At 43.3% G+C, this 24939-nt stretch overlaps 2 protein-coding genes across 55 annotated transcripts in view; one reads left to right on the forward strand and one right to left on the reverse strand.

Annotated features, from left to right (window-relative positions):
- The window catches only part of Ttc19 (tetratricopeptide repeat domain 19), a 27881-nt gene extending 6265 nt beyond the window's left edge, over nucleotides 1-21616 (forward strand). For 2 of the 5 annotated variants that reach the window (NM_001415772.1, NM_001109644.2), the window contains 4 exons: nucleotides 3835-3929; nucleotides 18096-18247; nucleotides 19565-19727; nucleotides 20566-21616. In NM_001415772.1, the coding sequence (NP_001402701.1) occupies nucleotides 3835-3929; nucleotides 18096-18247; nucleotides 19565-19727; nucleotides 20566-20699 (544 nt within the window). In that variant the 3' untranslated portion in view covers nucleotides 20700-21616. Of the gene's footprint in view, nucleotides 1-3834; nucleotides 3930-12365; nucleotides 16297-18095; nucleotides 18248-19564; nucleotides 19728-20565 lie in introns of those variants that run through there. The other 3 variants (XM_039086898.2, XM_063269901.1, XM_039086899.2) reach the window with 3 other exon arrangements.
- A 1928-nt stretch (nucleotides 21617-23544) lies between these two features.
- Nucleotides 23545-24939, reverse strand: part of Ncor1 (nuclear receptor co-repressor 1) — a 142761-nt gene continuing 141366 nt past the window's right edge. For 49 of the 50 annotated variants that reach the window (XM_063269692.1, XM_063269690.1, XM_039086676.1 and 46 more), the window contains one exon: nucleotides 23556-24565. In XM_063269692.1, the coding sequence (XP_063125762.1) occupies nucleotides 24378-24565 (188 nt within the window). In that variant the 3' untranslated portion in view covers nucleotides 23556-24377. Of the gene's footprint in view, nucleotides 24566-24939 lie in introns of all 50 variants that reach the window. The other variant, NM_001271103.1, reaches the window with a different exon arrangement.

Genomic DNA, 24939 nt, shown 5'->3' on the forward strand with positions numbered 1-24939 from the left:
GGCTGGGTAGAGCCTCTCGGGACAACATGCTCCTGTCTGCACACATAATAGAGTATCATTAAGTGTCAGGGATTAGTGCTTGCCCATGGGATGGGTCTTAAGTTGGTCTCCCCTGTGGGAGAGGGGATGGGAAGGGAATGGGGGGTCGGCATCAGATGTGGGGAGAGACAGGAGGGATGGCCAGATGTCCTTGAGAATGCGTCTTCAACTGACGGGGTGGGGAAGTGAGGAGTATCCCCAGGACAAGACAGAGACCTGGGATAAGGGAGGTACCCAAGAATCAATGGGGGTGACCTTAGCTATGACCCACAGCACTGGGGATATGGAACCTGAAGAGGCCACCTCCTATAGCCAGGCAGGACCCCCCAGTGGAGTGATAGGGACACCAACCCACCCACAGAACTTTTGACTCTAAATTCTTATGAAGAAGAAGAAACCTATCAGCGACAAGAACAGCTTTAGAGACAGTTTAGATGTTGCTAGAAACACCCATGAGGCTTTAAGGATCCTTGCCTTAGGTGACTTTTGCTGTGATAAGATACAGTCTGTTGGGAAGCCAGGGTAGAAAGTTAAGGCAGGAACTGAAGCAGAAGCCATGGAGGAATGATGACTGCTGGCTTGCTTTTCTTAGCTTGCTCAGTTTGCTTTCTTATACACCCCAGGACTATTTGCCTGGGGTCATACCACATCATTATCTGTCAAGAACATGTCCCCCAAAGGCTTGCTTACAGGCTAATCTAATGGGGCATTCCCTCAGCTGACAGTCCCTCTTTGACTCTAGCTTGTGTTCCGTTGATAAAAACTAGATAGCTTGATTGACCCCCTGTCACCTTGACACAGAAACATGTCACTAGCCTTTCCTTTTGCACTTGTCCCCAAGATGTTAATACTAATATCACAAAATTAAACATAACTTGCTTTTTATTCTTGTTTTATTTGTTTGTTTGTTTGTTTTGTTCTTTTGAGACAAGGTCTCTACATAGTCCTAGCTGTCCTGGTACTCATTGTAAAGACCAGGCTGGCCTCCAGTTCACAGAGATCTATCTGCCTGCCTTTTGAGTGCTGGAATTAAAGATGTGTGCCACCACACCCAGCCTAAAACATAATATAACTTTTAAAAGTCCCACAGCCTTAAAAAAAAAAAATCAAACACTTTAAAATTCAGTCTCTTTAAAATATCCAGCTGTGGGCTTCTGTAAAACCAAAGTAAGTTATATCCTTTCTATTCTTAGAGGGAAGAACCAGGGCACAGCTATGACTAAAGCAAAGCCCAGTTCTTCTCAGAAGTACAAATAGCTCTTATGTCTGAGACTCAAGGCCCTCCAAAGGGCTTGGGCAGCTCTGGTTCTCCAGATTTCCTTCACTGCATACATGGCTTACAGGCTCAGGCCAGCTCCACTCCACACTTGCTCCTGTCCGTGGCATTTGTCCTGTGACACTATAGTCTCCAGTATGCGGGGGTCTCCCCTGCAGCTGAGCTGCACTTTCACCATTGTGCCTGGACTCTCTTCAGGGACTCTACCCTGTCATAGAGTGGCCAGCCTCAGCTTCTACCCGTGACCCCTCCTCATGCCTTTAAAACCAGTACCACCTGGGTGACTCTTTCACATCCTCAAGTTTGGCTGTCAGCATGAGATGCCGCCTTGGCTCCCTCTGGCCCACAGCCTCTGTGTGTTGACCCTTAGGACATAGTCTGAGAATATTTTATCTTAATGATTCTGGTATTAAATCACTTTTGTTTCTCAGCTTCAGTTAAGGAGCATTGATTGTCTCAGCAAAGCAAAGGTTTTCTCTTCAGAGGCGCAGGTCTCTTGTTAATTACAGCTGATGTTTCAGCTCCAGCTGATAAGAAACCAAGATTTTTTAATCGAAAACACCACATGTATGGCCCTGGTAATCTTTGTTCCCCTCAAACTTCACAAGCCAGGCCTCCTTCATCCCCAACCTTACAGCATTCTTGTCTTTTCATCTCCTACAACAGCCCACTAAGCCCTGAGCTCTGAACGGCCTTCCCAGCCTAGGGTTCACATGCCCTTCCACATTGCCCCCAAAACATGGTCAGGTCAGGTCTTAGGGTTTCTTTTGCAGTAGTAAAACATCATGCCCAAAAGTAACTTGGGGAGGAAAGGGTTTATTTACAACTCTTAAGTCATACAACAGCACTGAGGGAAGTCATAACAGGAACCTGGAGGCAGGAACCAGAGCAGAAGCCATGAAGTACTGCTTACTGGCTGGCCCCTCATGGCCACCAGATGTGGGCACCACTTATAGCAGTCATCAGTCAAGAAAAGGCCCTGCGTTTGCCTCTGAAGCCAATCTGAAGGTGTTGTCTCAGCTGTTCCCTCACCTTAGTTGGCATGGCCTTCCCTTCCTTTTAATCTCTAGGTAGAATCAAAGGGGGAGCACATGATATATAAATTGGGAATGTCTGTTTGGGCAGTGGGTTTAGGGAGAGAATGGTTTCCTTTAGATTTTTAGCTGCTGCAAAAGTTAATGCCAGAGATTTGATGACACTACGCTGGATGCTGTTGAAAAAAGTTACGCTTTGAGGCTAAGAGATTCCCAACCCTGGCCCCTGTTCTAGTCAACAATGGTGTTTTCTTCAGCACCTACTTAGTTTCCTGCGTTTTGATTGGGCGCTAGATAGGCTGGGTCTTCTGTGGGTCTCTGACTTCAAGTCTCCTTTTTGAGATAGGGCTCAACCCTATCCTGTATTACAGACACAAAACACAACATAGCTCTTGATTTAAATCTTGAACTTGAAGTTTGGCTGGTGCCAGAGAACATTGCAGCTGGGGTCACTCTTTTTTTTTTTTTTTTTTTTTTCCGGAGCTGGGGACCGAACCCAGGGCCTTGCGCTTCCCAGGCAAGCGCTCTACCACTGAGCTAAATCCCCAACCCCGGGGTCACTCTTGAGAGTAATGTCATGCAGGACTAGATGTTAATGATGTCACAAGGCCTTTGACAGGTAGAAGCTCAAAGCAAATATTTGCTGAGAAATAAGACATTCAAAGCCAAAAGCTTTTTACAGTATCCATTAGTAATAATTACTACCTAAGTTCCTCTGCTTTTTTCGTGTTTTATCAAGAGATGTATGAGATAAGAGAACACATGGCCAGGTTATAGGGCTTAGAGATGCTGACTGAGGGTTCTTACTAGCATGTGTGAGGCCCTGGTTTTGGAGGAAAAACGTTGAGATAAGGCCTTTTATTCTGGCAGCATTTGTTGGCAGCCTCCCTTGCCTGGGGCTGGAGACATCTCTTCTGCCAAGGTTTGGAACTGGAGAAGGAAGAAGATGCTTTGTTCCGAGGATGAAGTAGAACAGTGGGTCATCACATCCCCTCTGGCAAAGCAGTAGAGAAGGCATGAGCTTTATAATGTTGGTTATGGCAAAAAGATAGAGCCTACATGAAGAGCAGGACCTGGATTTACAGGAGTTTCTCCATGTCCCTCTGCATGTGTTTGGAAGCTATCCAGCATCAGTCTGGGTGCCCGTGTATCTCCTGAGTTTGCCTCAGGCGCTAGCAGTGTATTTCAGGCCTTCGTGTGCTCTAACTAGTATTTTGATTTCCGTAGGGAAAAATAAAAAATAAAAACAGGGTTTGCCATATGGAAACACAGGAAGACTAATGGCTATACAGTCATGAAAATGTTGGTACCATCCATTAATTTCCCTTAAATCAATGACTTAAAAACAGACTCTAGAGTAGTTCAGATTGACAGCCGGAAATGCAAACTTCCCCCTGTTGATAATGCTCAGAGCAGAGCTGTAAAAACAGGGGAGGAGGAGTCTAAGGTGAGCAGAGCTGATTGACTACTGATACTTGTTTCCAGACAGGAGTTTGCCCTGGCTGGCTATGAATTCTGCATTTCAACTCTAGAGGGGAAAATTGAAAGAGAAAAGGAATTAGCAGAAGATATTATGTCAGGTAGGAAACTTGACTTTTCTAGACATTGGGTTTTCTCTACAAACGTTTCCATTGCTTGATGTTTCTTAAGGCAAAGAACCTACATTGGGGGAGGGCAAATTGTCCATTTTGGGGAGTCAGTGGCTATTGTAATGCTGTGGGTTTGAAGTAGGTTATCTTGTTTAAATGACTTAAGTACTGTTTTGAATTTTTTTAAGGTGATAGGTTCATAATTGACACAAAAGTAGAGCTGAATGGGAGAGGAGAGCACTTGCCTGCAGGCTCCTGTTCCTAGATTAGAGAGAAAGGAATGAGGCTAACTGTGCTGCAGGGTAGGGAACAAGAGGAAGTCCTGTCCCTGTAGGCTGTCCACTCAGGCTCAGAGCACATGGGGTGGGATGTGTTAAGCTCTGTATCTGGGTTTCTTCTCTTCTTTCCCTATCCCCTACTTGAGACAGGATCTCACATAGTCTTGGCTGGCCTGAAACTTGCTGTGTAGACCAGGCTGGTCTCTAATTCTGAGATAACATCGTCCCTGCCTCTTGAAAGCTAGGATTAAAGGTGTATGCCTCTAACCCTGACTTTTGTTTGGGTTTCTTACTTGGTTTGAAGAACTAAAAATTTTCATATTCCTTGAGGGACTTGTTACACATTGACTCTATGCCAAGAGGTGGCAAGATGCTAGGAAACCATGGGCAAGTTCTCGTCCCTAAAGCCAGGCACTTTGGAAGAGTTGTCTGTGTCCTGATGCCTTCTGATTTCCTCTTAACATAGTCAGGTTTTCTTCTCCATCACTGCACTGTAGCCATTCATCAGTGTCACTACGTCCAGCCCTGACCGTCTTACTCATTATTAGTGTTGATCACGTGATCACTGTCTCCCACAGGAAACTGCGTCCCTTGGTTTCTTGGGTGTCTCATTGACCTTTCCCCTTCTATTGCCTATTTCTAGATGGTGGCTCACCTATGAGGTATTTTCACCTGCTTCTCTTTTCCCTCTGGCTCACCCCTAGGAAATGTCATGTAGTCCCATAACATTTAACATATTTATACCAGCTGGCACCAAGACAGCGGACGTATGGTCTGGCCTGGCCTTATTTCGCCTAGACTGTTTAGTGGTTATCCAACATTAGACATGTCCAATATGGGTCTCTTGATTTCTGCCATTCAGAGCTGTCTTCACTGCTCAGCCCTAGGTTAGTAAGTGACACCAGCATTCACCCAATAGCTCTGGCAGAGAACCTAGGAATTCTCTTATTTCCTCCTTATACTGGTCTACCAACATGTTTGGAAATACATCACATTAGACTACACATCTCATTCTCTTACTCCAGGGATTGTGAAGGCTGTCATCCTTTCTGCCTGGATGCTGGTCTCAGTTTTTCCTGCTTCCTTTCCTTGACCTCCTCAATGAATGTTACCATGTATCAGGCAAACTAACCTTTTCAAGACTTCACTGCTTCCACATCACCTTTATGTTCATACTCCTTCAAGGACCTGGCTTCTACCTGCATCTGTGGCGTCATCATGTCTCTACTTTTCCTGGCCTTGCCGCTCCTGAGCCCATACCACCTAAAGGCCTTTTCATCCCTATGTCTCCTCGCTGGATGGCTCTCAGCACTGCCTCACTTCCTTCAGGTTTGTCAGTGTCCTCAGAGGCCTATCCTCACAGGGTCCCACCCATCTTGGACTCACTCAGCCTCTATCCCCTGGTTCTTCTTTGCCATCCTTGAAGTTGAAGTCTGAGTGTTGTGTGCTTACTTCTGTGTTACCAACAGAAGTACTTTTCTGTAACTGTTTCTAGTAATTGACTTCTCTACCAAAGAGCCTCAGTAATTACTAAAAATCAAAACTTGGCAAAGAGCAGCAAGCAAATGCAGTTCAGAGCAGTGCGGAGGAGTGTGAAGAAACCTAGAGAAAATATGAACGAGCCCCAGCCACAAAGTGTGCAAGTCACTCACCGTCCATCTCCGCCTTGTGTTGTGCATTGGGACATTGGAGTTTTTCCTGCTTCCCTCCATCTCTTTCTTCCGTCCATCCGTCTGTCCGCCTCCCTCCCCTCCCCTCTCCTCTCCTCTCCTCTCCTCCCTCCCCCCTCCTCCCCTCCCCTCTCTGAAGGATTATTTGCTGTATCAAGCTTAAGGCACTCCTGCCTAAGCCTCTTGACTATCTCTCTCTGCCTGTCACTGTCTCTCTCACTGTTGCATGTATTCCAGGCTGGCCTCAAGCTTACTGTGTAGCTGAGAATGACTTTTCCTTCTCAGCCACCTGCCTCTCCCTTCTGAGTGCTGGGATTATACCACACCTGCTCTGTGTCGTGCTGTGGCTTGAACTCAGGGATGGAGAAGCACTTTACCAAACGAGCTGCATTTTTTTTTTTTTTTTGGTTCTTTTTTTCGGAGCTGGGGACCGAACCCAGGGCCTTGCGCTTCCTAGGCAAGCGCTCTACCACTGAGCTAAATCCCCAACCCAACGAGCTGCATTTTTAACCTCTTGTTACTAGTTGATTAAGAAGATAAAGCTTTTTCCAGCTCTAAAAATAGTTACTAATTTTCCAAAGAAAACTCTGGAAAGCATTATGAAGAAAGATAACCCTATTGCCAAGAAAGAGCAGCTGTTTACTTTGTATTATAACCTTTTATAACATATTATGAAAATGTATTTTTTTTTGACAAAAGAATTTTTGGTGTGTGTGTGTGTGTGCACTTGTGTGCATGTGCACCTACATGGAAGGACAATCTTGTATGCTAGTGAATAATCTTGGATTTTGTCCATTGTGTTTTGGGGAGACAGGTTTACTCACTGGTCTAGAACTTGCCCAGGGCTAGGCTGGCTGGCTGTGGAGCATTAGTGACATGCCTGTCCCTGCTTTCCTGGTTTTGGCATTGCACGCATAGCTACCACACCTGACTTTTTAAATGGGGATTCTGGTGTCACATTCTGGCATAGTAAAAGATTTGACAAGTGTAAGGCTCATGCCTGCATTTTCAACGTTTGGGAAGCTGAAGCAGGAGTAATACTATGAGTTTGAGAACAGCTTGGGTATAGATGAGACTCTGTCTTAGCAAAGAAAGGGAGAGCTGAAGAGATCGCTTAGGCCATAAAGTGCTCACCAGGCAAACATTAGGATCTGAGTTCAGTTCCCAGAACCTGTGAAAAAAGACAGGCATTGTGATGGCTGCTTAAAATCCTAGTGCTGGGGGCTGGGGATTTAGCTCAGTGGTAGAGCGCTTACCTAGGAAGCGCAAGGCCCTGGGTTCGGTCCCCAGCTTCCAAAAAAAAAAAAAAAAAAAAAAATCCTAGTGCTGGGGAGGTAAGGAAGGAGCCCCGAGGCTTCCTGGCCATACAGTCTGGCCTCATTGGTGTGTACCAGATCCCAGCGAGAGACTCTCCTCAAAATCAAGGTGGACAGCTCATGAGGAGCCACACTAAAGCTGACCTGCGGCCTCCATATGCAGGCACACCGTTCACATAACATGTACCTGACACACAACAAAAACGAAATCTGTGTGTTCTGTACGACTAGCCCTGTACCAAGAGGAAATTAGTGAAAATGACATTAGGAGTGGTCTGGGGGATTTTGTCCGCCATTATGTAGATATGGATGTAATTACTGAGGAGATCATCGTGACCTAATGAGGGTTGTGGAGATGGTGCAGGAGACATAGTGCTTGCTATACTCAGGTTCTAGCCCTGGCACCAGTGTCAAAACGCTGGGTGTGGTGCCATTCTGGTAAGAACAGTATTGGGCAGCTATGGACTCACTGGCCAGTCAGCCTAGCCTGGTCCCATGAGCGTCAGGTAATAAGAGACCTTGTCTATCTCAAAACTCAAAGTGAGCAGCACCTAAGGATCAGCACCCAGGGCTGACCTCTGGCCTGGTGCAAGCACACAATTCAATTACAAAGTAGCATTTGTAGTTTAGAAGAGCTTGATTTTCTGTACTACATAGACCAAAGGATGAACGATTTAAAATGTAAACATGCTTTCTGGTTGTTTGAGATTTATAAATTTATAGTTCATTTGTATTTTTCTGAATATTTTTATTTTGAATACATTTTTTCCAATTTTAATATCTACAGCTCACATGGGCTTTACTCTGACTGTTCTGTTGCTGTGATAAGGCATCATGACAAAGACAGCTTGTAGAAAAGAGTTTGTGGGAGGCTGATGGTTTCTGTGGATTAGCTAGAGTCTGTGACCATCATGGTTGGGAGCATGGAGCTGTAGCTCCCATTAGTTAACCTCTTGATGTCTGGTGGGAGATTAAGAGCAGTGTTCTCTCTGGACCTTTGGAATTGGGTGGGTTGCTGTGTATAAAGCATTAGAGTAGTGACTGGTACATAGTAGCAACTCATGTTGATTATTAGTCTTTATTGTTGTCATAAGTCTGTCTGCCCCTTCTTGAAGCACATTGACTGACTTCTGTAACCTTGTCAGCTTCATTGATAAGCTGTACATGTCTTCCATGGTGAGATTATCATTCGTTTGTGCTTTTCTTGCGGTGATAGTGAATACTGCGGTGTGTGTTTGGAGGCCAGAGGACAGACAACCTTGGTATCAAATTCAGACAGATAGTGTCTCTTCTTGCTACCACACACACTAGGCCAGCTGGCCTCAGAGTCCCAGGATTTTATTAAGTGTGTATAAATGAGTCATACAGTCTGTGTTTATTTTAAGGTATTTTTATGATGTGTGTGATAATTATATTTCATTTGCTTTTATTAAGCTTTAATGGTTATTTTTTTTAACTTGTGTCTATGCATGTGGGTAAGAGCTCATGAATGCAGGTTCCTGTGGAGGCTGGAACCCTCCTTCGAGCTGTGGTTATAAGTGCTTGGAAATTGGGAATTGAATTCTAGACCTCTGTAAGAGAAGCAAGTGCTCTTAACTGTTGAACCAACTGCCCACCCCGACTTGTATTACTTTTTAAGAATACAGAGTAGCTGTCCTATGCCAGGTATTGTTTTTAGATTTGACCAGCAGAGCGTGAGGCAAAGGCTCCGCTCCTCTGGGGCACAGACCCGGAGAAATGTTTCCCAGCACCAGATCACGTTGTCGAGCACCCATCTTTTCATGTTTCATTTCTTCTTCCTGTTTTAACTATCTAAACAGGTTTTTTTTTTCTTTCTTTTCGGATCTGGGGACTGAACCCAGGGCCTTGTGCTTGCTAGGCAAGTGCTCTACCACTGAGCTAAATCCCCAACTCCTCTAAACAGTTTTAGTATTTTGCTTTTTAGATTATCTAGAGTTTACTTGGAAAGTTGACCACTAGTTTCTTACAGGTAATTATCATTAAGAACAGTTTTCTTTAGAATTTTCTATTTTAACAGTAAACATTGTTAAATTATACTGAGCATAAATATGCAGTGGCAGTGCACACATGCTACTTCTGTGGAAATTCTGTCACTTTTCATGGGATTTGTGGAGTCACTTTGTCAGTCCCCAGTGTATTTGAGGTGATTTGTATCTGAATAAATTAGCATATGTTTACACAGACTGTACTAGGGACTGTCAACTGAGTTAAAGAAAGGACAGTTTCAGTAAGGGGTGGGCTGACGTGACTAGTGGGTGGGAGGCTCACCGAAGTCGGCAAGGATCAGCCCTTCACTCTTGTGGCCCTCTTACAGCTGGAAAGCAGTTTCTGGGAACCTCATCCCAAAGAGTCTAGGAATTTAGGGATAAAGAAACAAAGTATGCAGTCAAAAGAACAGTATAGGGGCCTGGAGAGATGGCTCAGAGGTTAGGAGCACCGACTGCTCTTCCAGAGGTCCTGAGTTCAATTCCCCGCAACCACAGGGTGGCTCACAGCCATCTGTAGTGGGATCTGATGCCCTCTTCTGGTGTCTGAAGACAGCTACAGTGTACTCATATGCATTAAATAAGTAAATAGAATTTTGTATCTTACTTCCAACTCATAAATATTGGTATATTTTCATTTTTTGTTTATTTCAAAGTACTCTCTAGTTTTTCTTATACTTTTCTTGGTAATTTAAAACATTTAGGAGTGTGATTAATTTCCAGGTTTCTTTCTGTTGTTGATCTCAAGTTTATTCTTGTGAGACAGAGACAGACGCTGTGTACATTCAGACCTTCCTATGAGGTTTGTCCTGGTGAATATAATATTCAGGGTCTCTCTCTAAGTAACAGGGATTGAGCCATGGGCCTCATGTATACTAGGTACTGGATAGAATGTTTGGAATGTTTCTTTTCTTTTTTTGTTTGTTTGTTTGTTTGTAATGTTTCTTAAGTTTGGCTGGTTTATAATGAGTGTTGTCCATGTTTTCTCTTCCCTGACTCATTTTGTCTATAGTAATTACATAGTGATCTTTTTTTAAAAAATCAAATTTTTATGAGCTCCTTAAGCCCCCATTCTACCAAGCCTAGCCACTGTCTATCCATATTTCTGATAACCACTTCAAAGTTCCAGTTTTTTATTGCAGATTATCCCTTCACCTGAAAATAAAGTTTTCCTCCAGTTATTTCTCACGTATTTTAGTTTATATCTCACTCAGATTTGCTGAGTACTTTTTTACTGCCTTGTGTCAAAGCTGTGGTTTGATTTCTTTGTTTTCTTGAGAATTCTTGAGTTTGTGTTTGCCCTATATAGATCTGGAGATGGTTCTCTGCGTTTCCTCAGTTTTGTTTTATTAAAGTGTGAGATTTCCAGAAAAGTAAAATGTGATGTCTTTACAGTCCTTTTTTTTTTTTTTTAACTTTTCTCCTGCCTTGTCAAACTTCAGTATTTTACCTAGTGCTTTAGTGCTTTTGGGTCTTTTTGTTTGTGGTGTTCTTGTTGAGCCTGCTCAGGTCTAATTACTGTCCTGAGATTCGTCATTTACGTATTTATCAATCAGCAATATGTAGAAGTACTATGGATTTTAGGCTTTCTATGAGTGACATATTGTACAGTTACTTCCTGCAATTTGCCTTTTCTGTGGAGCGTTTTATTGTGGAGATTGATCTCTGCTGAAATGGACAGAGAGCAGAGCTGTGCTCTTCGCTTGGGGGGCTGGGCGCCTTTTGCTTGCTGCACAGCGGATCTGCTGAGTTGTACCATCTAGAAAGCTGATGTCTTTGGATTATCACGTGACTGGATGAAGTGAGGGATGAGGCCACTTTTTACTGGATGCAGGCTAGGTCAGCTCTGACTACTTCTGTAGTGGACCTCGTTGGTACCCACAGTTCTGTTGCTGAACATAGACGATTGTTGTATGTGTTTCACTGCAAAAACTACTTCTTATTGACCGTTCTTAGAAGCCTGCACACATGCGGGTTCCTACCCAGGGATACTCCCCTTTCTTCTGGGGTGCGTATTCTAAATACTACTAAACTGTGTACCTAAGAGTTTAATCAGTGCTGATTCTCTGCCCCTGTTCCTCTTAGACTTAAGTGTTTGGTTTTTTTTTTTTTATTGGATTTTTAAAATTTATTTACATTTCAATTGTTCTCCCCTTTCCCGCTTTCCCATCCATAACCCCCCTATCCCATGCTCCCTCCCCCTTCTATAAGGGTGTTCCCCCACCCATCCACCCACCCCTTCCTGCCTCCCTGCCCTAACATTCCCCTACACTGAGGGGGTTGAGCCTTGGCAGGACCAAGAACTTCTCCCCACATTGGCCATCCTCTGCTACATATGCAACTGGAGCCATGGGTCTGTCCATAAGATTTTTTTTTTTAATATTTGGGAGATAGGAGAAGGAGTTTCATTATGTCTTCAGTATGTGTTTCTGCTTATTAGCAAACTATAATAATTTTGTATATTGGCTGTTGGGAGTTCCTGTTCAGAGAATTGTCTTTGGATTTTTTTTATCAGTTGGTTGTTTATTATGTTTACATCTTTTTTTTTAGAGATTTCCATTGTATATAGTACTATTTTTTTTAGTGCTGCTGGCATCATATTTGCCAAGGAAATGTTCCACTCCGATCCCTTTGCTTACTGTTTAAGCCAGTACTCCCCAGCCTTCTGACACTATGACCCTTTAATACAGTTTCTTATGCTGTGGTGGCCCCAACCACAAAATCACTTTTATTGCTACTTCATAACTGTAATTTTACTACTGTTATGAGTTGTAATGTAAGTATCTGGTACACAGGATATCTGATATATGACCTGCAAGGGGGTCGTAGTCCACAGGTTGAGAACCACTGATTTAAGGGGTTGCCCTCCCTCCCTCCCTCTTCTTTTCTTTCCTTTCCCTTCCCTTCCCTTTCCTTCCCCTTCCTTCCATCCTTCCTCCCTCCCCCCTCTTTCTTTCATTCCTTTCCTTCCCTCTGTACCCCCCCCCTTTCCTCCCTACCTCCCTGCCTTCCTTTCTTTCTGCCTTCCTGCCCACGGTTATTTATTTGTAAGTGCCACAGAGCAGCTGTGGAGGTCAGAGGTCAGCTGTGGGGAGTCTTCTCTCCTCCCACACTGAGGCAGGGCCTCTCTCTGTCTTTGCTGCTTTCTATCTTCCAGACTAACTGGCCCAAGAGCTTCGGACAGTCTCCTGTCTCCACCTCCCATCTTGCTTGAGCCAGTATGTGGAACAGATAACCCACAGGAGATAAACTGAAGAGACTCAAGAACCCTTGCTGGGCAGTTTTGTTTTTTTTTCCCTCCGTAAGCTGATGAGTCTTCTGGACCCTAGATAGCATTCTGACAGGAGATGGGCTGCTTGAGGAGAAGGCGCATAAGTCAGCATTAGGTATCACCACTACATCCAGGCCTTTGTGGGTTCTGGGGAACCACACTCATATTATCAGACTTGTGCGCAAGCACTTAAACCACTGGTCATCCTGCTGGCTAGGGTTATTTTTCTTAATAGCTTGTGAGAGTTATGTATGGATTTGAGTGTCTTATATTTTGGTGGGTTGTGTACATCAGAGATTAAAATGTGAGTATTAATAGAATCATTGGATATTTTCCTTTGTAATTTGGGGCTTTGTGTCTTCTTTAATAAAGTCATTTACTATGTTAAACTCAGAGAGATACTTAGTTAAAATGTTTTATTAAAATGTAAGATTTCATAAGCTTCTAGATAAGCTGTACAAAAGGATCACAGTGTTACTAGTAAGGGCTATAATGTTTCCTTAATGTTCCTTATGGTTTAAATAGTCAATCTTCCTACTGCTGCAACCCTCTGATGGAGATCCTGACACTGTGCTGACCCTAACACACTAGCTGTTGTTTTGGGTATTTGATAGTCTTTTTACTCACAGGGATCATCTTGGTTGCCAGCAATGAAGATGATGTTACTCTTACCTGGTTCTGTTGTGTAGCTCTGCCAGCCGCCACAGGGTTTCCTTGGTGTTTCTGCGTAGCAGCTGGGCAGCCTAAGTTTGGCCTCTAGCCTTCCTGCTTCTCTTTCAGTGCAGTCTAGATGCATCTTTAGAGTGATGCTAACGTTTTTTTTTTTTTTTAAAGATTTATTTATTTATTATATATAAGTACACTGTAGCTGTCTTCAGATACACCAGAAGAGGGCATTGGAACTCTTTACAGATGGTTGTGAGCCACCATGTGGTTGCTGGGAATTGAACTCATAACCTCTGGAAGAGCAGTCGGGTGCTCTTAACCGCTGAGCCATCTCTCCAGCCCGATGCTAACGTTTTTAAACTCTGTAATTATAATTGGCACTTTACCTTCTCCACAGTCACTTCAGCTCTCTTGCTTTTATTCTCCCTTTTCATTTGTTTACTTGCTGAACTAGTCACTGAAGAACTGAGAGCTTGCTCCCCTGTGAGGCATTGAGCTGTAGTGGAGGAAAGATGTCCTGTGCACTGGCAGTGTCTGCAGGTGGCGATGCTCGCACGTCCCTGCGTTCCATGAGTGGGAATGCTGTGTGTGATGTGAGGACTTCAGATCTGGCTCTGTTTTACACAAGTTAAAGGCTTTAATTTCTGGGTTCATAGGCACTCAGACCATTTACAGAGGTGACAGAAACTGGGCTCACGTGCATTCCACTTGGGATTTTTAGCTAATTCTTAACTTGTGGCCCTTGGGACCTCAGCTGTGTCCAGCAGAAAGGTTCCCAGTTATCAGTCATGTTCTTGGAAGTAAATGCCTTAGATTAGATGCTCCTCTACCACTGTGTTCTGGGAAGTGCTGAGTCTGACGTCAGTGACTAAGGACATTCCAGGATGTGGCAGGTAGCCAGTCATACTTCTGGTTCTGTAGACAACCCTGTTTCTAGGGGTGGGGGCCAGGGAGAGGCTGCTGTGCTCAGATTCTCTGAGAGATACTAATGGCGCTTCTGTACTTCCCAGATGTGCAGTTACTGCAGCACCTCCCCGGACTCTCCACACTCACGTAGTAAATCTCTCGAGCTGTTCTTGTGTTTGCTCATCCTCTGCAGACTAAAGAGTTCCCTTCGCGTAGATTTTAGGTATAGGCTTCAATAATGAATCTTGGTTTCTTCATATACTAGCTTAAGTAGCATATGTTTTTCCTGTGATTAGAAATAATAAATGGGGGCTAGAGAGATGGCTCAGCAGTTAGGAGAGCACTACATCTTCCAGAGTCCTTAGTTCAATACCTAGTATAACCACAGGTGGCTCACAGTTATACGATCCGATGCCCTCTTCTGGCATGTATGTTTGCATACAGATAGAGCACTCGTATACATAAAATAAATAAAATGTTTAAAATAAATAAATAAAAACATAATATGTGGAAGGTATAATTAAAGCTCAGAGAAATAAATATGCTCTTCAAATGTCCCTCTGGGCTCTTGTAAATGACAGGAACTTCTTACTCATTTTTTTTAAGCTATCTGATTTTTCTTCTTGTCTAACATTAGCAGTACCTATGTTTCAAAGAATCATGTTTCCTTGGCTCAGTGGTTAAGAGCACTGTCTGCTCTCCCAGAGGTCCCGAGTTCCTTTCCCAGCACCCACATGGCGGCTCAGAACTGTCTATAACTCCAGCTCCGGGGACCTGATGCCCTCTTCTGGTCTCTAGAGGTACCAGGTACACACGTGATTACAGACATACATACATACACACACGCACACACACCCCCACACACACACGTGATTACAGACATACATACACACACACACGCACAGGCAAAACACCCATATACATAAGTAAAATAAAAATAATCATTTTTTCTTGGAAAAAGAAGTCCTTTTGGGTCAGTGAAATGAATAGCAGGTAAAGGCAGTTGCCAGCAAGCTTGAAGACTTAGTTTAATTCCTGGAACTCATAGGGTGAAAGGAGAAAAGTGACTCCCACAAATTCCTATAACCTACATGCTTGTGCTGCCATTATAAGCCCATGCCCTGTAGGTGTACTTTTCTGGGCTTCTTTATTGGCTTCTTATAGGTTCTTACATCTACCACCCTTCCAACCCTTATTTCACCTAATTCCTTCCACTCCCCCTACACTAGGTTGGAGAGAAAGAAGGTTAGAGGGAAAGGGGGCCTAGATCTCCTTAGACTACTTCCTTGGATTTGGGGCATCTGGTTCCTTGCGGCGAGTCCAGTCTCCATCACCAGGATATCGCCAACCAACAATCTAGCAAACACAACAGCAGTAGGGGCATCGGCCACCCAGGCCCTCTCCAAAGTCCCCAGAATTAAACTGCAGCTGCCAAAAATCATTCCCCCCCCCCCCGCCCCGAGCATGGGACAATCATCGTTAATGGCTATGAAAAATTGGAGCAACCCTATATCCCACACCTGAGATTAAAACAAAAATGTATTCACATAGCACAATTGGGTTAAGAGACCAGAATTCTCACTATATGCCACCTTACAAAGTGATGTAATAGAAAAAAATTTAAGTCTGTTTTTGTACCCTGTGTAAAGTTTTCTCTTGACAGCAGGCAGAGAAGCCTTTTAATACTTTCTGGAAGTTCTTTAGTGTTTTGGTTTTTTGTTTTTTTTTTTTTTCTTTCTTTTTTTTTGAGGCAGAGTTTCTCTGTGTTACTCTGGCTGTCCTGGAACTTGCTGTGTAGAACAGACTGGCCTTGAACTCACAGAGACTCTTCTGCCTCCTGAGTGCTGGGATTAAAGGTGTGTGTCCATGCCCAGCCACAATGCTTTTTCATTTGTCCCTCAGTCACTGTTTAAAACTGTTTATTATTTTGAAAGATGTATTTATTTAAAAGTATACACACTCACATATGAGAATGGCTGTTTTGTCTGCATTTAAATAAGTGTAAGGTTTGTGTGCCTGGTTTCTGAAGAGGCCAGAAGAACTGGAGCTGTGGCTCATTAAGAGCCACCATGTTGAGAGCAGCAGGTGCTTTTAACCATGGAGCCCTCTCTCTAGCTCTGATTTACTTTATTTTTAGTTATGTGTATACATATATGTAACCCACACATAGTTATGTGTGTATATGTAACACTAACACACACACACACACACACACACACACACACACACACACACACACACACACGTACGTACGTTTGTGTGTGGATATGAGCATGTGAGTGCAGGTGCCTTCAGGTTCCGGAGGATGGTGTTAGATCTCTTGGAGCTGAAACAAGCATTCAGCATGGCTGCTGGGAACCCAATATTTTTGTGGTAAGAGTGTGTGATGAATTTAAAAAGTATTTCTAAAATACTTTTTAGAAAACATCACTGAGTTGTACCGCATGAATTGTGCTCTCTGCCTCCTCTCCTTTACATGTAACAGTACAAGCTTCCCCAGAACTGCTTGTCATTTGTCCTGTTGTCTACTCGTTTGGCTTTGGACTCAAGGCTTTACACATGCTAGGCGATGTCCAGTGCTCTGTCTTTCTAAGTTATACTGATGAGTGCATTTTATAGTTGTATGATTTTAAAAGACCACTTAGAGAATACAGAACCATTTAAAGGCAATTAAGGGGCCATGGTCGGACATGCGTGCAGTCCTCCAGGACCCAGGAGGCTGAGTGCTGGAGGACTGCAAGCCATTGGCCCAGCTCAAGGAAGGAAGGGGAGTGAGGGTGGAGGTAGGGGGGGTCACACATGACCATGCCCAAATTTTTCCCATAGGTTCTGGTATACACTCTTAGCTACTGAGCCATCTCTCTAAACCACACACTATGTAGCTGAGGGGGACTCCTTATCCTCCCCTCTCCTTCCAAATGCTGGGATCATTGCTGTGTGCTACAAACCTGGGCATTGCTGTGCTGTGCTCAAACCCAGGGCCTCAAGAAAGACTGGCAAGCATCCTACCAGCTGAGCCCCAGCCCTCAGTTGTTGACCTTTTATGATTAAGCAAAGGCAAATTATTTTAGATGTCTGCACTTTAAACTTCATGTTTCCCACTTTCCTAACCCGAGACTGCTCAGACCCCTGTGCTCATCTACCATAGCCAGGTGACTTTACTTATGCTGTCTCTTCAGTAGCTGGTCGGACTGTTACTTAGTCACAGACACTACTTCCAAAATTTTGTATGACATTTGTAAATTTCCTGGAGACCTGAAAAGAGGGAGGACTGGCAGCTCTGTTGGTGAATTTAACTGGCCATCTTCAAGGGGTGTCTGCTAGTTTACTCACCTGAAATTAGCTCATGAAGCTGAGTCAGGGGAACTGATCCAAGTTTGAGGCCAGCTTAGGCTGTAGAAAACCAAACAGAACATCCAAGGATCCTGTTTCTAGTTCTTTGTGAACTTTGAATTGTTCTCACCTATCACTTTTCCTGTTATTTGGGCCATATGTATCTTGAGGGCTGACAGTGGGCACTGTTGTCTAGTTCTGCAGTCTCCTGCTCTTCATGTGGCATCAGCTGTGTGAAGTCTGTAGTCAGTCTCTCAGTGCCACACTGTCCCGGCCTGTAGTCCTTGAGAATTGGATCATGTTCTTTCCATCACAGAATTCTAAGTATTCTTGGTTTCTTGCTGTGTTTTCTCTTAAACTCTAAATAACGTTCATTGGCCATAGACGGTTTGTGGTTCGCGCATTCTACTTCGGGTTTATCTTAATGATCTTCTCTGAACACTAGTTCCCAATGTTAAGATACTCAGTATTTAAATTGAACTGTGGGCTCTTTAATCTACTCAAAATGGGGGTTCTGTGATTTCAGGTGACTACTTATCACTTGTCATTTGATTGGTTGTCAATCCACCCAACAGTCTCTTGAGGATCAGAGTTTAAGTAACCTGGAACACAATGAAACCTGGGAGGCACAATGATGACGCACAGAGGCTTCCTTTGACTTTTGTTTGTAACTTTTATTACATCCTCACCATACTTCTATCTTTCTTTTAGAAGAAAGAGCCAATACTTACCTCCTCCTTGGCATGTGCTTAGACTCTTGTGCACGCTACCTGCTATTCTCCAAGCAGCTGTCACAGGCACAAAGGATGTATGAAAAAGCCCTGCAGATTTGTCAAGAAATACAAGGAGAAAGACACCCACAGGTAATGGACGAAACAGTGCTTTTAAGCCAGGCCTGCCCTGTGGCACAGGTACTCTGCAGAGGGTTACAAGGTCACAGTTTCAAGGGTGCCTGGTAAAGTTGGTGAGCTCTCATGCCAAAGGGAGGAGAAGAGAAATTTGGCTGGGATGTATCTCAGTAGTAGACAGCTTGCATGGCATTGGTAAAGCTCCACATTCAGTGTTTAGTATCAGTTGTGGATGTGGCAAGACGTGGTTAGGCATATGAACTGTCATGAGGACTGAGGGTTGATATCCAGATGTATGGAAGTCTTTCCACTCCCTGGTCTGTTCATTTTCTTTCCACCAGCTCTCACTACTCCCAGCTACTTGTTTCCAGAAGGGTTTGAGATTGCTGACCAGTCAGTACCTCTGCATAGACCCTTTTTTATGAGTCATGGTTTATACAGTGGTCTTTGTACAAGGCAGCCTTAACCCCAGGTCTGTACTGGGAACTTCAGAAAGTGTAGCCTCATGTTCACAGTGGTTTATAGACTCGGTCTTTTTTTTCCTCCTGGAGCTGACTAGACTGTATCAGTCAGAACCTTGTAACTGTTTAGTTCATATATAAGTATCTTTTTCCCCTGTGAAACTGGGAGGTGAGGAAGTAGAGACTTTGAATTCTTTTTTTTTTTTTTTTCTTTTTGGCTGGCCTAAAGCCTCATAAATTCAAGGCAAGGGCTCTACCTCTGAGCTATGGCCATAACTTTTAAAACCATTATTACAGAATTTTATTTAATTTTTCAAAGCAGGCAAAACAAAGTATTAAATGTAGAATTGAACCAACTAGTGGTGGTGGTTTAATCTCAGCACTCAAGAGACAGAGGCAGGTGGACCACTGTGAATTCAAGGCCAGGCTACAAAGAAATCCTGTCTTGAAAAACTAACAAAGATTAACACTGAATTGAGATCATCTCTGCTTCTTCTGGCAAAAAAATATTCTTGGGGTAGGAGTTGATTGCTCTGTTTGATGCCTGCAGTCCACCAGGTAAACAAATTAGATTGGACATGGAGTATTTAGGACTTAATGCAGGGAGCCGGAGGCGTGCCATTGGGAAACAGTAAGAAGCATGCCTGAATTCAGAGCCCCATCTATGTTCCTCAGTTCCAAAGTCATAGTGAGGCCCTCCACAGTACAGGTGATCTGTGTCTTCCCGGGGAGGATTAGGGTTGGAGCAGGAGTGCTGCTGTAACTGTGGTTGAGGTAAAGTTGAGGACTTGTGGGTATGCAGTGTGACAAGCGTCAGGTTAACGTTCTGCAGACGTGTTTGTAAAGAAAAGGCTCGTTTTCTCTGTTATAGACCATTGTGCTGATGAGTGACTTGGCTACTGCTCTGGATGCGCAGGGCCACTTTGATGATGCCTACATTTATATGCAGAGGGCGTCAGATCTGGCAAGGGAGATAAATCACCCTGAGCTGCACATGGTGCTCAGCAATCTGGCTGCCATCTTGATACACAGAGGTAGGTTGCAGTGGAAACGGATTGCATTCTGAGAGTTTCCATCACTGGGCTTTGAAGTGAAATGATTTTGGGGAGGACAATGGCAATGAAGAAACCCCTAAGTCAGTGGTTCTCAACCTATAGGTGAGGCCCTTGGGGCCGAAGGACTCTTTCATAGGGTTGCCTGAGACCACTAGAAACACAGATATTTACATTACAATTCATAACAGTAGCAAAATCACAGTTATGAAATAGCAGTGAAAATAATTTTATGGTTGGGGGTCACCACAACTTGAGGAACTGTATTAAAGGGTCACAGGATTAAGAAAGTGCAGAACCACTGCTGTAAGTTAAAAAACTGGCTAAGTAAGGGTAAAAAACATGCATGTGTGTTAAAGTACAATTTTGCTTCATTCATAAAACTTCCATATTTCTGCACGACCATGTGAAGGCAGAGACTACCATGCAATGATAGGTCCTGGTCTTGTTTTACAGACATGTTTTCACAGGTGTAATTCGCAGTGTTCTGCAGCCACAATATAATAAGACCTCAGTTTCTGATTCCACATTACTCAGGGCTTAAAGTTCCCATAAACCTGAGAGCATAAGTCTCTACTGCATGCAACACCATTGTGAAATCTTTGGCCAAGGGAGAGCCCACTGTAATTCCACAGCACTGAGTACTTTAGATCTGACACCTACTGTAAGCTCAGCTTCTCTCACCCAGCTGTCATGTATGCAAGACACCAGATAGCCCTAGATGTCAATTTGAAGCATTCAGCAAATCATACAGTGTCCTCACTAGTGGTTCCTAGTGAAAACACATATTTTCTTCTCCCCTCTCTTTGGGTTATTTTAGAACGATACACACAAGCAAAGGAGATCTACCAGGAAGCACTGAAGCAAGCAGAGCTGAAAAGAGATGAGTTTTCTGTTCAGCACATCAGGGAAGAATTGGCTGAGCTGTCAAGAAAAAGTAGACTTTTGACTTAATGTTTGTTGTTAAGCTATAGAAGTTCATTTTGTCATAGAGAGGTAACCTCTGATAACCCAAAGGAGTAACTGTTCCTTCATTGTCTGGACCTCAATCGGTGGTGTAAATCATTGTTGAAATTCAACTTTCTTCAACTCAGCTTCGGTGAAGGACAAGTCCTATACACTGCCACTTCTGTTTCTAAATTTTACTTTGAGATGGGCATCTCTATGTGTAGGCTGGCCTGGAAATTGCTGTATGCTTGACGTTGGCCTCCAACTTGGAGTACTCCTCCCTCAGCCTTGCAAGTGCCTGGCCCTACTTTTGTTTTTAAAGGTGAAACAGCCTTTAGGTACAGTCCATGCTGGTCTGAGAAAACTGTAGACTACAGTTGGCCAAGTTCCCCATGATATGGTCATTATACCTTCCATCAGATTTTGGTTCATGCTTAACTCTTCTCTATCTGTCTCTGCCAAACAAGTTACTTGTGTCATTACACATGAGGATTGTGGTGAGTTCTTACACACTATTTTATTGAAGCATTGTGAGATTTAATGACTATGAAGGGCAATGATAATTCTAGTTGGCCACCATTAGGCAGCATTCACTTCTCAAATGGAAATGAGACACTTGAACTGTGTACCTGTTTATATATAACTACTGGCAATGGTGGTGGCAGAAGGAAGGAAGCCCCCACCATGCCATCCGAGCACTAGGGTTCCTTTATAAAGACAGGCACATACGGGAGTCAGGCACTGCTGCCAGCACCGGCGTACACCAAGGTAACGTGCAACCCCTACCTGGATCCTGTTTAGCTCTTTTTTCTTTTGCAGTCTCTGTATTTACAGCTGTGAAGTGTGAAACCAATTAGATTGTCCGACGACTGTATCACTGCCTCAGAGTATATAAATACAAGATACATGGATGAATGCTTTTACCTTTGCAGTCTGACAAATGGTCTTTTGCCTAAGAAAAAGACAGTTTTTCTGGGTGCCATGAAGGAAGCCTGGTGGTGGTAGCATGCCTGTGGAGGTGCGTGGTGTGAGTAAGACTGCCAGTGGACTTTGGGTTCATGTGTTTATACAGGAGACAGTTTTCACAATAAACTGGAGACTATACAATACTTAGGTATTCTAATAATCTTAGAAAAACAATGGCCAAGTTACTAAATGGACATACTAAGGTCCAAATCCTCAGAGACGTACCAGAGTCTGTGCTGTGCGGGGAGAGCCCCATCTTCTGTTTGAGCTCATCTACCATTCACTTCTAGCTAACCACATGTGATCCCACTAACCATGAATAACCAGATAAGAGTTCAGTCACCTTTTGCTTTGAAAATGTTTTTACTTTTTTATAATTCCAAAGTTACCGAAGTTAGGTGTTTGTTGGGCTTTTCAATGTTCCACGGTGATTGACCTCACGTCCTGTGGCGTCTGTGGTGTGTCCCCAGCAGCACTCACTTCACTGTTATAAAAAGGCGGTGAGACAAAGGGACTCATCTCCTTTTACTGATTACAACTTTAAGCAATTTACATTTAATTTCATATTAAAGTTTTAAACTATACCATGTATGTAGGGTTTTCAGGGCTTAAGTGTATGTAAGACAATCACAGCATATGAAAATTTAAAGTGTAGTATAAAATTTCTCACGAAATAGACTGGAAAATTGTCAGAATATTACCTCTGCTGGAAGACCTTGATTTAGTTGTATGTGCATGTGTTACAGATATAGTGTTGGCCCACAACAAATGCTACATCTTGATTTGCAGCTGACGTCATAGACTCATTACTTGCTTCTGCCCTTAGTATCATGGTAAGATGTCCTCCACCTCTATAGGTAAACTTGTGAGGATTCTGTTTTGTTTTGAACTAAAAAATGATTCTGGATTTCATATTGTATTGTCATGAACATGGTACAAGCAGTCTTCAGGAGGAGCTACAAGAGTAGGTTGAGATAGGCTGACTGGTCCTTAGATGAACCCAACCTGAAATACAGTAAGACAAGACAGTCGGGATCCAGTGTATGATCATTTTTTGGGCCAGTTGACAAAGTGATTTACTAAGGTCTAGACTGTGGCTGTACCTTGGCAGGGGCCCTCTCTGCAGTAAACCTAGTGAGAACATTTAGTCTTCATTGTGTTTGTGACTGCTGTAAAGCTGGTAAGAATCCTGTTCTGGCTGGCCCAGAACTCATCTTGTAATGTGGTTAGCTTTGTGCTCTGCCTGCCTCCTGAGTGCTGGGATTAAAGGTATGTGCTATGACACATAGCTAAGTTTAAGATCTCAAATGTCTTTCTTACTTGACAAGTACCTAGCCTGCATCCTCATCTATAAAAAAGGATTAGAAAACCTGTGGGATAGATAGATAGATGCTAAGAGGTGCCCAGGTAGTGGTGCTAGAGACCTGTCTTTTAGAAGTTCAGGTCTCCTGAAGACCCTTCTAATTCTGAGTGGCATTATCCCCAGACCACTAAGCATCTGTCTGCAGTGGAAGGAAGCCTAAACACCATGATAAAGCCATCTGAGAACAAATCTGAAACACAGCAAGCATTCTTAATAAAGTGATCCTGTAGTACCACAATTAGTTTAAAATTCACTCCTTAAATTACTCGCACCTTAAGAACCTGTGAAATGAAAACACTTTACTGGTGTTCCCTAGAAGCAGAGAGTGGGCACTGATGAAGAGAAGAGAAGAGCACTGTGTTCAATGGTTAGTTCAGGATGCAGCATAAAAACAAGCCTGGAAGACAGAGGTCCTAGACAGATTGTTATCTTTTTAACTCCGCCAGTTCTGTATCTAAAGAAAAGTATGTATACTTCTTGCTTGAAACCTGAGAAACGAAGACTCTTATGTCACAAATGATGTATACTGTAGCTATGGACAGGATAGTCAAAATTTATTTCAGAACAGAAGCTTTGTTGGGCTGCATCAAATGCAGAAGAATACTTAGGGGCATGGTTAAATTACCAGTGTGCATAAACATTGAGGTATGCCTCGAATAAGCCTTTAAACTTTAAAACTGAACTATAACATACCCATGCAGTAATTTTTTCAGTGCTACTAATGAAGAAAGTAAAGCCTGCACTGGAACTCACAATATGACAGTTCTGCTGCTCCTGCCTTTGACCTCATACAGGCTTTATGACAGGGTATGTGTTAAAAACCTAAGTATTTCCACAAGATTTAAACATCACTGGGAAAGCTGAATTTCGAGGAAACAAAAGTACAATGCCCATGACAGCCAGCACTGTGGAACTGGGCTGTGTGAGGTTGTTTAGAAGGCTGGGGTTAAAAAGATACACAAAGAATTTTAAAAATTACCCCAAGTGTTGATTCGCTGATTTAAATTTAAGTACACCAGATACTACAGCAAGGGGATACACTGCAAAAAGGTCATCTATTTACAGAAGAGTGATTTAAAGACATCATGGTTTTCTTTACAAACAGATGTAAGAACAAGAATTGTCCAGTTTTAAAAAAAACTCTACAACTCTCCACTGTTATAATCCATTGAATTGCCTGTATTGGAGGCAAATTTTTTTTTTCCCATTTGATTTTTCCAAATGAATTTCCATCATTTCTTCCTCATCCGTAGCCCTGGCTCTCCTGAGAAGTCTCTGGGCACAAATCATAGGAGGGCAGATTTTTTTTTTTTATCTGCAATTAAAATCAAAGCCAGAGTGCTCTCCTGTGCAGCTCAGTCGTCACTGTCAGACAGTGTCTCATACTGTGCTGAGAGGAGCGGGGCCGGCTCCCGCTCCCAGATGCGGCTCTGTTGATGCGGAGCTGCCTGGGTGATGGCTGACGGGGCACAGGCGATCGGGGTTGGCGGGGTACTGCTCAGCATCCGGATGGTCAGAGGGTTGTAAGGGAACTGAGTGGAGCCTGCAAAGGAAAATGAGGTTTTCAGTGTTAGCATTCAATGCAGTCTTTACAGGACGGAACAAGGAAGAAGTGTTCTGGTAAAACTGTCTTGTGATACTTTGAAAACAGAATGGCAAGGAAAGGCCAACAATCATTTTAACATTAGAAAGGATTAAATAACACAAGTAGCCACATGGGTAAGGCTGATAAGTCTGTGATATCATATCACATGTCTTCTTGGAGAATTCAAGAAGGAACTACTGAATATTAAGTTGTCAACGGGGGAGCCTAGTCATACTAGTGACTTTCCAGTAGAAATCAGAATGTGGCAAATATCTAAAACTGTTAGGCAGGCTGTATGACCTCTACACAGTCTCACTTGGTCAACTTAATGT

Source organism: Rattus norvegicus, chromosome 10 (genome assembly GCF_036323735.1).
Source record: "Rattus norvegicus strain BN/NHsdMcwi chromosome 10, GRCr8, whole genome shotgun sequence".
In the NCBI taxonomy this organism is placed as follows: Eukaryota; Metazoa; Chordata; class Mammalia; order Rodentia; family Muridae; genus Rattus; species Rattus norvegicus.